The sequence below is a fragment of the Geotrypetes seraphini genome, chromosome 7, assembly GCF_902459505.1.
Source record: "Geotrypetes seraphini chromosome 7, aGeoSer1.1, whole genome shotgun sequence".
NCBI lineage: Eukaryota > Metazoa > Chordata > Amphibia > Gymnophiona > Dermophiidae > Geotrypetes > Geotrypetes seraphini.
Window position 1 is genome coordinate 7,836,223 of NC_047090.1, and position 14,738 is coordinate 7,850,960.

The 14,738-nt window shown below is 42.4% G+C and overlaps 1 protein-coding gene across 1 annotated transcript in view; it reads right to left on the reverse strand.

Moving 5' to 3' along the window:
- DYRK4 (dual specificity tyrosine phosphorylation regulated kinase 4) overlaps positions 1-14,738 on the reverse strand; it is a 161,513-nt gene that overhangs the window by 118,291 nt on the left and 28,484 nt on the right. The window contains exon 3 of the mRNA XM_033951753.1: positions 9,578-9,677. Within this exon, the coding sequence (XP_033807644.1) occupies positions 9,578-9,677 (100 nt within the window). The remainder of the gene's footprint in view (positions 1-9,577; positions 9,678-14,738) is intronic.

Consider the following 14,738-nt stretch of genomic DNA (forward strand, 5'->3'; position numbering starts at 1 on the left):
CTTAGGCTCCTCCCTCTTTATCCCATGTGATACACAGGGAAGGGCCTGACGTCTGAGCAAATCAGGACCTTAGGCCCCTCCCCATGCATCTCATGGAATACAGAGGGAGGAGTCTAAGGCCCTGATTGACTCAGATGCCTTAGGCGTCTGAGCCAATCAGGCCCTTAGACTCCTTCCCGTGCATCACATGGTACACCGGAGAGGGGAAGGCCCATCATTTTCAATGGGTGGGACTTATTGCTGAAAGGACCATTCTTCCCTCCAGCTCCCAATGTCTACCAAAGATAGGGGGAGGGAGTGTTCGAGAGCATCCAGTGGCAGTAGGAAGTGGGCATCCCTCCTGCCTTTTTTTTTTGGGCGGGAGGAAGGGGGGAGGGGAGGGGATGGTTTGGGGGAGGCCTCCATTGGCAGGGAGGAGTGGGCATCCCTCATTCCAATTTTCTCTCGTGGAGGGTGGAGACAGCATGGCAGGAGGGAGTAGGCATCCTTCCTGCCAATTTTCTCTCGTGGGGGGGGACGGCTGGGCAGGAGGGAGTGGGCATCCCTCAAGTCGTTTTCGCTGCTGCGGGGGGTGGGGGGGTTGGTTGGTTCCTGGTGCTGGGACATCGGGGGAGGGCTTTTATTCTTTCTTTCTGTTTTTGTAATGCACAACATCTGTCCACTAATAAAAATAGAAAAAGGTTTCCTGGCCCGAACAGCTGCGTGGCTGGACGCTGCTTTCCGGACTTCCCCTGCCTCTAAGCTGCTCTCACACTGATCAATTGGACGAGAGAGACTCGAACCTCCGCACAAATCATTTGCATGCAATCTTTTTGGTACATCGATCGCTCTTCTGCAATCAACCAACAGTGATCCAGTCGGTATGAGCGATTATGTTTAGTGCATCCAGGCCTACGTCCTTTATAGGACTGCACCTAGCGGTGCCCTAAGTCTTTCTCCACCCCTAAACACACCTACTTGGGCGTCAGGCACCTCTAGGTACCTATTTTGTGTAGAATCGTGCCTAAGAAAATAGGTGCCTATCTTCCAATTAATTTTTGTAAAATTTTGAACTTTTTAGTTGTGTGTCTTGATTTGAACGGCTCCTTTTTGGTACACTTTAACTAATAATTACTACTATTTATCACTTCTATAGCACTGAAAGGCGTATGCAGTGCTGTACATTGACATTTAATAAACAGTCCCTGCTCAGAAGAGCTTACAATTTAACTTGGACAAACAGACATGACATATAGGGTTGGGGATGCAGAACCCAAGGTGAGAGGAGTTAGGAACCAAAAGCACTCTTGAAGTGGGCTTTTAACTGGGCATTGAATACTGCCTGAGGCGGAGCCTGCTGTAGGGATTTGGGCAGCTTGTTCCAAGAATACAGCATAGCAAGATAGAAGGGACAGAGTCTGGAATTGGCAGAGGAGGAGAATGGCGCAGATAAGAGGGACTTGCCAGCTGAGCAGAGTTCACAAGGGGGGAGAGTGAGCATGAGGAGAGATGGGGGAGCAGCCGAGTGAATGCATTTGTAGGTGAGTAAGAGTAGTTTGAATTATATTCAAAAACGGATGGGAAGCCAGGAAAGTGTCTAATAATACAACATAGAGGAGATAGCTGGTTAGTCCGCACTAGGAACAAGATAGGGCGAACACAGCCGATACCCAGAATTGCTGAGGCTATGATAAACAAATTACGGAGAACGAGAATTATCACGATGTGTGTAAATCTAAGATACAGGTATTATGGGTGCAAATAATTAGGATTTAGTGTGAACACAGTACATTATACGTGTATATACGTAGGATAATTGTATTGAAAACCATCTCAGAAATTGCTAACTCTGTATTGTAACTCCTTTTACAGAAGCTCATGTAACCGTCATTAGTACCGGTATAGAAGCTTTCAATAAACAATTACTGAAACCAAGTTAGGAGACTACCTTTAGGTCCTCTCATAGAATTTCCCCCTTTGTAGTTTGCAATAGCAAGACCTTAGAGTTTATTGGCTTCTATCCTGCTTTATACAAAGCGGGTTCCAGAAAGTATTGACATAGTATTATCACATCACATACAAGATAAAGAAATCAAACAAAACATATCGGCGGCCGGAGCTTACACTTAACCCTTTCAGGACCAAGGGACATATTTGTCCCATAACTTTAAAATCCTATAAATTTTGATTGGGATAGTCTACAGTTCTAAATTTGATATGTACGGATTCCATATGATACTGCCTTTATGTAAACAAACTGGTTCCGACATTCATTCATTAGCGTCGTTGCCAGATTGACGAGAAGATTCACTTGCCACACTGTCCATAAGCCAGAAGTGTGATTTTTTTAAATAAAAATAATGATATTTCACAAAAAAAAATCAATTTTTTGGCATCTGCAAGCCCTTTTTACCATAAAAATGTCGTCAAAACCACAAAAATTGGCCTACGATCCTTATGGTCCTGAAAGGGTTAATCATAAAACTTCAGTTCCCATATTTCATCTTACAAAACAAATATTTTTTCAGTAATTTCTTAAAATTGTGCAAATTTCCCTGCTCCCGGATGTATAGAGGAATCTCATTCCATGCCTCCACAAAAAAACATGCTTGCCCTCGACACCTGAAAACGCAAGGGAGAAGCAGATTACCATTTTACACAGAACGGAGTTTTGGAGGGGGAACGCATGGCAGAACGCTATCAACCAGATATCTTGATGCTCGCCCATGTACACATAAGTGTACCATAACCAGCAACTTATAAAGTATCCGGAAATCTAATTCTGACACACGTTCCCGCTTACTCAATCTAAGGAGCGTCCGCACAACCTTAGGAAAACATTGAACAAGGAAACAAGAAAGTGCCTTGGGACGACTGCCTCATCTAACAATAGAGGAAGCTGAAAGCTCTCCTCTAAGCCATCACTCCTGGGAACTTGCTCTCTGCATTTGCAACAAGTAAACTAATCCTTTTGGGACTTAGTGGGGGGGGGGGATTTTACTTTTCAAATGACTCTCTCATCATGGGTCAAGATTTTCACCAGAAACAATTCCTCATCAATTAAATGCACAGTCTTAAGTCTAGGCCTGGCCCTCTTATCAAATGCAAAACTAACAAGAATAAAATGCGTTCAGATCACTTGAATGCGCTCTAGCAAACGCTGCTTGCATTAGAGTTCTATAAATAAGATTATAGAATAATTGGCACTAATAGAACAGGAATGCATTAATTCAAAACAAATGACTACACGCTCACTTTACCTAACCATGAAAGACCAAGTGAGCTCCCTAGTCAGAAAGGGTTTTTTTTTACTCTCTGGAAGCTTCGGTCCACTTTGACGCTTCATCATTCAGAATTCTCGAACAATCCCTAACGCTAAGCCATCTCGATTATTGTAACATCGCCCGTCTGGCAATCTCCCAGAAGAACATGCAGAGACTGCAACTGGTGCAGAATGCGGCGGTCAGGGTTGAAGAAGTCCGATCACATAACCCCTTCCTACCGACTCCTGCACTGGCTGCCAATGGAGGCGCGTGCGAAGTTCAAGCCGGGATGCTTGCTTTAAGGTACTATCTGGTTTAGCCCCTCAATATATAAATCACCTCTTCCACTTCTCAACCAATAGACACAAGAGAGGTACACACCCGAAGTTCATCAACGTCTTCTCTCTTATCAGGCGGCTTTATGGGGCAAAGACTTGGAAAAACTAATTATAAACGCAAATAACTGTGGTGAATTTAGGAAACATCTAAAGACATACCTGTTCTTGAAATACCTAGATAGCGAATCTGCACAATCTCTCCCATCACAATCTCCCAACTCAATCCCCCCATGACAACTGTTCCCTTAAACTGCTAGCCACTATTCTTCAACTATGTAAGGTCTACTCTATTTGTAGCACCTTTCTAATCATTGTAAACCGCATAGAACTTCACGGTCCTGTGGTATATAAACTGTTATTATTATTATTTACCTGGCATCCTTCATTTCAAAGCTACACCTCAGACTAAACTATTGCTCAATAAGAGGCATTAACGTGTTCAGGCTCTCTATGGAATAAAAATAACCACCATTTTATCATTATGATTGCACTATTAGTTCTAATGCCTCAAGAAAGAAATCAACTGATCATCTGAGTACAGCCAAGGGTCTTTGATTTTAAAATGGGCCTGTAATAATACAAGTGGAAGTCCAATTAATGAACTAACAAGGTCCAATTCCATGCCTGAAGAACTTACCCCCAGTCTTTCACAGACAAGAAGCGTTGAATACATTGGGGCTGATTCAACAAATGGGCGTCCTGATTGTAGGTGGCGGAAGACGTCCTAACGCCATCTCAAAGCCAACAGAGATGCACATTTTAAAAAACGCAGGCAATGTCGCGCACCTACAGAGACGCGTTCAGATGTTTATGGATGTCCAAGGCATGGCGTGGGCATGGTCTCCGAGGGAAGTGGCTTTGAGCATCCATAGGCATCCTTACGCCGTCTCCATAGGCGCGAGACAGACGCTTAAATTGTACTTACGAAGCCGGGCACATTTTCCAACCGCCTCTTTCTGGTAGTTAAGACATGGTTACACCAATCAGGAGCTGCTTTGATACGCCAGATAGCGTGTCAAAGCAGCTCTTGATTGGTGTAACCATGATTTTAGTACCAGGAAGAGGCAGTCGGAAAATACCGCAAATTACTGAGTCCGCAATTTGCGAACTGCGAATTTGCGGGGGAGGTGGGGGGGGGCATTACTGTATAAATATTAAAATAAATAAATTGAACTTGAACTTAATGTAGCTACGTCTATGGAGGATTCTCAGACTGGAGAAACACGAGGAGAAACAGACTCTGACATTGTGACAAAACAGTAGGAGTCGACAACACAGCAGAAACAGTGAAGTCGGCCAGAAGAAGAGGTAGAGCAAAATTAATTGAAAACCCGACAATGCCCATGTTTCAGCAAAATGCCTGCATCAGGGGGTCTGCATAAAACATACAGAAACAACCAAATCATTATTTATAAATATACAAGCATTAAAAATAAGAATTAAAACTACATTATAAAGCAATAATTGTAAAACTGATCTGTTGTGTGGACCAAGCAATGGAGATAAGTAGATTTAAGTAACAATTTAGAAATAAGCAACTGATGTAATGCCATAGATGAAAAACAACAGATAGGGCTCCTTTTACGAAGGTGCGCTTAGCGTTTTAAGTGCACGCACCGGATTAGCGCGCGCAAGCCGAAAAACTGCCGCCTGCTCAAGAGGAGGCGGTAGCGGCTAGTGTGCGTTAAGGCCCTAATGCGCCTTCGTAAAAGGACCCCAAAATGTATTTCAGAATACACCTCTGTTGTGTTTGAGCCTTGAGAATTACTATTTTTATTAAATATATTACACACACACACAATATAGAACGGGCATACCATCATTTTTTTTAAGGATTGTGTTCAAGTTACATTTTTAATCGCTGTATTATCTTTGTAGCTGACTATTTTTATTGAAGACAAAGGATGGCAAAAGGGCATTCAAAACGTGGAAAACCCAATTCAACAAATATTCTGATTCTCATGCCATCTGAGCTACAGCAAAATAAAACTCTGCATTATAAAACGCACTGTGAAATACAAAACCTGAAAAAAAATCCTAACATTCATGAACCACTAATTCTTAGATACAAACAGCGAGCACTACAAATATTGCACTGGGCCCAAAACCACCAACATACCTCCTCCTATTTGAAAAACAGAGCAAGCTACATGCACACTGTACCTCGGTCACACCCAAAACACAGGGATGGAACTCCTCTCGTATGAGGAAAGACTAAAAAGGAGATAGATTCCACGAGGACAGGAACAAATTTGTCCCCATGTCATTCTCTGGTACGGATCGAAACTGCAGAGTCAATGCTAACAGAAAAAAACATGTCTTTTTTATACATAAAGAACCTAAAAATAGAAATATGTAGCCAAAAGTTAAACTAAACAACCAAGAAGTCAGACTCTGCATACAGTGCAACACCACAGAAAGAGTAAAAGTGACACATGTCCCCTAATACTGTGCAAAATATAAATATAAAGATAGCAGTTGAAAATGTGAAATAAATGACAAATATTCACCACTTCCAGGCCGCCAAAGGAAGCACGATCAGCTGACAGATACAGCTGGTGGCCTGACGATTACCAGTGGCAGCATGGGGAAGGACTGGCTCATCCCCCATGCTCTGCATCTGGGGCAGACCACCCACCCTTGGTATGCTACTGCCCTCTCTCTCCACCCCCCCCCCCCCCCCAATGCAGCATTTCTCTCTCTTGCCCCTCTTTCCCCCAAGCGGTATACATCTCTCTTGCCCCTCTCACCCCTGTGCATCTCGCTCTCCCTCCCTCCCTCTCTTTGCCCCTCCTCTCTGCATCTCATTCTCTCTCCATTGCCCCTCTCCCTCTCTCTCCCTCTCTTGCCCTTCTCCCTCCGTGCATCATCTCTCTCTCTTGCCCTTCATGCAGCCTTTACCCAGCACAGGAGAGATGATCCACCTTGTATCTCCCTTCCAATGAAAGCTTTTTTTTTTTAAAGAGCCACGGCAACAATTCCTTTTGCCTGTCATAGCTTTCCCCAAAGCCTTCTGTCCCACCCCTCTCTAACATAATTTCCTATTTCAGGGATGATGCAGACGGAAGGCTTTGGGGAAAGCCGGGGCAGCCAATAGGAATGTCTGCCATGGCTCTTTAAAAAAAAAAAAAGCTTGCATCAGGAGGGAGAAGGTGGCTGGTGGACCTTCCCTCCTTTGCTGGCTTCTGGGATCATCGGATGGTACCTGTGTTGGACTCAGGTAAGAACGGGCGGGCAAGGTAGCCTGATCCACGGGCTGGTGATGTCATGAGCCAGGGAATCTGGTGCCTTTGAGCACTGACGCCCTGGACCAGAGCCTCACCTGATCCATAGGTTAAGCTGGCCCTGATCTATGTCACTAACTGCAACCAGATGTTATGTGGGCATGACCCTTTATACAATCCTGCTTTCTATGCATGCACTAGAAATGAACATTATGGTACTCGTGAAGTTTCCCAGCTCTGCCCTGACTCTGACCCTGGACCATCCCAGTGCTATTCACTGCTGCAGCATTCACAGCTCTCGACCCGCTCAAACAAGCCTCTCCATGTTCAAACCACACTGAAAATTTACCTAGAATGATTATACCTGACCGTGATTTATTATTCCTTATAGACCCTCATGCTTCCTACACTCCAAATGTAGACAGCGAGCTTTTTGTCATTTGGATCCCTCGCCATGGAATACGCTACCAGCTGCTATTAATAATATAACAAGTTATTTTGGGTTTTCACAAAGCATTAAAGACATGGATATTTAATACTTCCTTTTCGTCTTGATTTTGACATTCATGAGCTGTTTTTTTTGTTATTGTTTTGAAGATATAATAATAATAACAATAAATTTATTTATATACCACTATACCTCACAATTCAGTGCGGTTTACAATAAGAGGTTTATGAATTCTGGAATGGTTTTTCTGCCTTTAGATTGTTGCAGTTAAAATACTTAGCTGTATATATATAGCTGTAAATATTGTAGTTGTATTTTAATTTTTTTGTGTGTGTGAAACGCTTAAGTACATTGCAATATGTGGTATATAAAGTAATTAATCCAATCCAACATGCTTTACAGACTTCTACAGGAAAGTGATTATCTATTCCCCTGATTCGCTGTTCCAGATGAAAAGCCACTCGTCACTCTGTTTTATTTTTCATTGCTCCCACATGTTGGGTTCCTATCCCAGATTTAGGACCTTCTCTAAAGGCTCACCTTTTTACCCTAGACTTTAGTGGTATCTCCTAAACTGGTTTGACTGGCACCCATTAGCATGCTCCTCCTCTCCACTGTCTCCTGTCCCCTCTATCTTTCTGTTCTTCCATTTAAGAACATAAGAACTGCCACACTGGAACAGACCAAAGGTCTATCAAGTCCAGTGTTCTGTTTCCAACAGTGGCCAACCAGGATCCCAAGTAGTAAAACAGATTTTATGCTGCTTATCCTAGGAATAAGCAGTGGATTTCCCCAAGTCACTCTCAATAATGGCTTATGGACTTTTCTCTTTTAGGAAATTAGCCAAACCTTTTTTAAACCCTGCTAAGCTAACTGATTTCACCACATTCTTCAGCAATGAATACCAGAGTTTAATTACACTTTGTGTGAAGAAATGTTTTCTCCGGTTTGTTTTAAATCTACTACTTAGTAGCTTCATCGCATTGCCCCCTAGCCCTAGTATTCTTGGAGTGAACAAGTGATTCACGTCTACCCTTTCCACTCCACTCAGTATTTTAAAGACCTCTATCAATATCACCCCTGAGCCTTCTCTTCTCCAAGCTGAAGAGCCCGAGCCACTTTAGCTTTTCCTCGTAGGGAAGTCGTTCCATCCTTTTTATCATTTTCGGCTCCCTTTTCAAATTCTGTTATATCTTTTTTGAGATACAGTGACCAGAATTGCACACAGTATTCAAGGTGTACCATAGAGCGATACAAGGGCATTATAACATTTTCATCTTTGTTTTCCATTCCTTTCCTGATCATTCCTAACATTCTATTTGCTTTCTTAGCCGCTGCCGCACATTGAGCTGAGGGTTTCAACATATCCTCAACCATGACACGTAGATCCTTTTCCTGGGCAATGACCCCTAACGTAGAACCCTGCATCACATAGCTATAGTTCGGGTTCCTCTTTCCCACATGCATCACTTTGCACTTGCTCACATTAAACGTCATCGGCCATTTTGACGCCCAGTCTCACAAGGTCCTCTTGCAATTTTTCCACAATCCTCTTGCGATTTAACAAGTTTGAACAACTTTGTGTCATCGACTCCAAGTTTGTTGGAATTTTTTTTCTAAAATTAATGATATTTTATGTTGTAAACTGCTTTGATTCCTGTTTTAAAAGGCAATTTGTATATAAACACAAATAACTTTCATATGCCGTAAATTTCTTCCTGTGCTTTCTGGCTTAAAATGTGAGGACGGGATTTCTGAGTTGCATGGGAGTAGAGATGGGTTAGGATACACAATCTTCTTTTGGGGTAGCTTAATTACAAGGTCCTTGTTATCTTGATAACTCTATCCACGGGACTCCTCTATAACAGTTATCCATGTCATGCTACGTTTTAAGGTGCTTATACACTGTAAATGTGTTTATTTTCAGCAAATTAGAGGCTTCAGTGTAATCAGTGGTTTTATGACACAGACACATACCTGTGCTAGGTAATTTGATTGATTATCTTAAATACTGGGCTTGTATGGTAACATACATCTTCACTAATTTAAATTCAAATATTTCTGCCCCCCCCCCAAAAAAAAAACACAAAAACCCCAACAAAACAAGGCCCCATTAAGTTTGATTTTAATCATCTTTATCAATTCCAAAAAGGGGTTAAGTTCATAAAACAAGGTGCTGCTTTTATTTAAAAAATCATCAATTTCATTTTTATCATTTGGGAGGGGGGGGGGTTATCAGCATTTATCAGGTAAAACCTAAAAACAGAAGCCGCAGGTATACAGAAGTACAGTGATTGTGAAAGTGTAAAATGGCATTGCCTTTACCTTTGAAAGTCTGGAACTTGGTTTCTCAACTTTTCTGACAACAGGAAAAACAACGTTTTGGTCTTTTTTCAGATGTCCATTTCTTAGGTTAATATTTCTCCTGTTAAATTATAAAAAACAAGCAATTAATACAAGAGTAAGACCTTAGCCCCTGTTCTACCTAGTGGGACAAGTTGTCACTGAAGCCTCTGTGGGTCAGGTTCTGAATAGGATTGCCGCTGGGAGCAATAAATCGAGGGTGCCTAGCGATGCCTAACTTCGGAATCCGAGCTCCACTTTTCTCTTAATTGGCGTGGTAATTGACCGCTCCAGTTTTCAGCCAATCCAAAAAAAAAAAAAAAAGTTATAATAACCAATTAAGAGAGTTTGGCGCTGAATTGTTACGATGCCTATTTATTTATTTTTTTAAAAAAATTTAGAAACCGCTTACAATCAAAGTGATGTACAAAATAGCATACGTATTATAAAGACAAACCAAATGTACACCGAACAAAATTAACTTTTAACGTACCAAACTTTATCAAGCTGCAGTTCTTACTTCATCTTGCCACATCACGACATTAGCCCACAGGGACAATGCAACGCCAGATTTATTCAGCGTTCAGTCTATACATATTACATAAATGCATCGACAAACAGTTGGGTTTTCAACGTCCAAGAGGCACCTTCTGATGCCTACCTGAAAAGTAGGCATGGTTAAGGGGCGGAGAATTGGCGTGGTTGACTTAGGCATCGCTAGGCCCACTATACCGACACCTAGCGACAACTAAGAACACCTAGGAGCCAGTATATGTGGGATTTTATAAGCGTCACCTAGCGGTTGCATGACAGGCGCACCTAGGCACCATTTGTAAAATCTGGCTCAGTGATTCTCGAGATGCAACAACAGCGGTGGGGAGCATGAGTGTGTGTCTATGTGAATGTCTTGTGTCTATGCAGGTGGGACACCGTGGACTTAATTCTAAATCTCTCTCTCTATAAAATCGGATGTATCTGTGTAAACCGTGCCGAGCTCTATAATTATGGAGAGGATGCAGTATATAAAGTTAAGGCCGGTGCGCCGAATGCTCGGCGGGGAGCAGTGCAGAGCATTCAGCGCGCCAGCCTGCGCTAAAATCCGCTTCTGCAATTTTGTAAAAATGGGGGGTGGGGTAGATTTTCAGCTCTGACAGAAATTAAACTGAAAAAAGAGAATAATTGCAGATGACACGTTTGCTTGTCAACTACTGCAGTGGTTCCCAACCCTGTCCTGGAGGAACACCAGGCCAATCGGGTTTTCAGGCTAGCCCTAATGAATATGCATGAAGCAAATTTGCATGCCTATCACTTCCATCATATGCAAATCTCTCTCATGCATATTCATTAGGGCAGTGGTTCCCAACCCTGTCCTGGAGGAACACCAGGCCAATCGGGTTTTCAGGCTAGCCCTAATGAATATGCATGAAGCAAATTTGCATGCCTATCACTTCCATCATATGCAAATCTCTCTCATGCATATTCATTAGGGCAGTGGTTCCCAACCCTGTCCTGGAGGAACACCAGGCCAATCGGGTTTTCAGGCTAGCCCTAATGAATATGCATGAAGCAAATTTGCATGCCTATCACTTCCATCATATGCAAATCTCTCTCATGCATATTCATTAGGGCAGTGGTTCCCAACCCTGTCCTGGAGGAACACCAGGCCATTCGGGTTTTCAGGCTAGCCCTAATGAATATGCATGAAGCAAATTTGCATGCCTATCACTTCCATCATATGCAAATCTCTCTCATGCATATTCATTAGGGCAGTGGTTCCCAACCCTGTCCTGGAGGAACACCAGGCCAATCGGGTTTTCAGGCTAGCCCTAATGAATATGCATGAAGCAAATTTGCATGCCTATCACTTCCATCATATGCAAATCTCTCTCATGCATATTCATTAGGGCAGTGGTTCCCAACCCTGTCCTGGAGGAACACCAGGCCAATTGGGTTTTCAGGCTAGCCCTAATGAATATGCATGAAGCAAATTTGCATGCCTATCACTTCCATCATATGCAAATCTCTCTCATGCATATTCATTAGGGCAGTGGTTCCCAACCCTGTCCTGGAGGAACACCAGGCCAATCGGGTTTTCAGGCTAGCCCTAATGAATATGCATGAAGCAAATTTGCATGCCTATCACTTCCATCATATGCAAATCTCTCTCATGCATATTCATTAGGGCTAGCCTGAAAACCCGATTGGCCTGGTGTTCCTCCAGGACAGGGTTGGGAATCACTGAACTACTGAACCACGTTGAGTTAATTTGCACTCAAAAAGAAGCCCATGCATCGCATTGATCAGCAATTCAATTCTACCTACTTTAGTTTCAACATAGCTTAAAGAACTATAAAAAAAATGACTCTCAAATTGACATTTTTGTTGGTTTTTGCAATTTTATAACTTCAATTATAATTTGCTGCGAAAAACATTTGCTTTGTTTAGTGTGCAACAGTTAAAAAAGTTTAAGAGAGACTGTTATAAACAGGCGTGGTTTAGAGAATAGCGCTCACAACCAGGAGCCGAAACTAAGGGCTCCTTTTACGAAGGTGCGCTAGCGTTTTTAGCGCACGCACTGGATTAGCGCAGGCGCTAGCCGAAAAACTACCGCCTGCTCGAGAGGAGGCGTTAGCGGCTAGCGCGCAATCTATTCCACACATTAAGGCCCTGACGCGCCTTCGTAAAAGCAGTCCTATCTTTAGACGCAACCGTTTGCGCGGATGGAAACGTGGTGCAAAACCTCACACCTGAAGTTAGGCGCAGATGCTTCTTAGTCTCTCATTTTGCACGGGACCCTACCGCCACCCACAATCCACCCATTTCCACACACACACCCTTTTTGGCGTCACATGTAAATTTAAAATAATTCAATTCAGTTGCGTGCACAAATCAAAGCACCAGGTATAGAATTCAGCAGGGGCTGGGGGGGGGGGGGGGGGTCTGTGCAGCTCAGCCATTGTGGAGGGAATTCAACAAAAGATGCCCCAAAAATCTGGCATTAAATGTTATTCTATGAAAGGTGTGTGCCTCGTACATAACATACTCCACAAGTAAATGTCTCAGTCATTCATATAGCATTGACCAATCATTCATCAACCTGTCCAAACGGTCAATGTCCCACTCTTCTTTGAATATTTTATCATACTTTTCAGGGCTTCAGACATGCCATTCAGTTACCCATGTTTTTCCGGTAACCAAATATCTTAATGGCTATGGCTTCTTCATTTGCCCCCTCTATATGTGCTAAAATTTCTTTAATTTTCTTATATTTTTCTTATCTTAACCGAAATTATACAGGTCGGGATGGTTCGGATAAATGGATAAAGGGGGACTTTTTCTTGAAGCAGCCTAACGGCGAAACATGTCGATGTGACAGGTCCCTTTCCCGACTCAATAAGAGAGAATGCAAGGAGTAGAACAAAACTTTTAAGGAAGTCATCATGCCGCTGTATCGCGCAATGGTGCGCCCGCACCTGGAGTACTGTGTTCAATACTGGTTGCCGTACCTCAAGAAGGACATGGCGGTACACTAAGCTGATAAAAGGTATGGAAAATTTTCCATACGCTGACAGGTTAAAAATGCTGGGGCTGTTCTCCCTGGAGAAGAGGAGACTTAGAGGGGACATGATAGAAACCTTCAAAATCCTAAAGGGCATAAGTGAATAAGAACAGATTCTTCAAACTGTGGGGAGCCACAAGCACTAGGGGTCACTCGGAGAAGTTGAAAGGGGACAGGTTTAGAACAAATGCTAGAAAATTCTTTTTTACGTAGAGGGTGGTAGACACATGGAACGCGCTTCCGGAGGAAGTGATAGGCCAGAACTCTGTACAGGGATTCAAGAAGGGTTTGGATAGGTTCCTGGAGGATAAAGGGATAGAGGGGTACAGATAGAACTTGAGATAGGTTATAGAAGTGGTCAGAAACCACTTCACAGGTCGCAGACCTGATGGGCCGCCACGGGAGCGGACCGCTGGGCGAGATGGACCTCGGTCTGACCCAGTGGAGGCAACTTCTTATGTTCATAAGATAAGTTTATATTTATTGAAATTAAGTTATAGGTATTTATATAAGCACTAAGCACTTTAAAACATAAGAATACATAAGAAAAATATAAGAAAGTTAAAGAAATTTTAGCACATATAGAGGGGGCAAATGAAGAAGCCATAGCCATTAAGATATTTGGTTACCGGAAAAACATGGGTAACTGAATGACATGTCTGAAGCCCTGAAAAGTATGATAAAATATTCAAAGAAGAGTGGGACATTGACCGTTTGGATAGGTTCATACATAACATTGTGCTTACTGACCGCGTAACCAGAAGTTCAACGCGGTTTACAAAAAGTTATAAAAGTAAACATGTTACATGAAAGAAGATGATTCGTTAGACAGTCAAATATTTAGAAAAAAGATAGGTCTTCAATTGTTTTCCAAAATGGCGTTGTGATTAGGCGCAGATTCGGCACCTTTTGGAAGCCAGAATTACGCTCGACTTTTGGGAGAAAATGCTGGCGTCTTTTTAAGTTATTGCGCACAGAGGCAGTATTCTTTAATTCTGCATGCAACTTTTCAGAATGCCCCTGGCCCCGTTCCCTTTTTGGAGATGCGCTCTATGAGTTAGGCATTATTACCTTGCACATCAAACGACAGCCCTCTCGAGAAATATTTTGGTCCAAAATCAAAACCTTCCTTTTTAAGGATGCCTTCAATGCTTGAGCCCCTCTCTCCTCCTTTAAAGACTTCTTCTTGGCCCTCTCAACAAAACACTTCTTTAGAAGTGATCCCTCCCCCTCCTCCCAATTTAAATCTATTTTTATCTCGAAACATTTTACACTACCTAATAATGTTCTTTCCCTCCTGTCCAGTTAGTTTGACATGTCCTATAGCAAATCTTAATTATCTTTATTAGGAAATTTTATTTTATATCACATGTTTTTTATTACACTGATGTCTTCTATCCCGCCAATACCTTTCAGTTCTAGGTGGTTTACAAGAAATTATCATTATAATAACATAGTAAATGATGGCAGATAAAGATCTAAACAGTCCCATCCAGTCTGCCCATAAGTTATACCCATTTAAAAATACAAGATTAGATTAACTTGTCTCTTCTTTGATATTTCTGGGTCATAGACTGTAAAGTC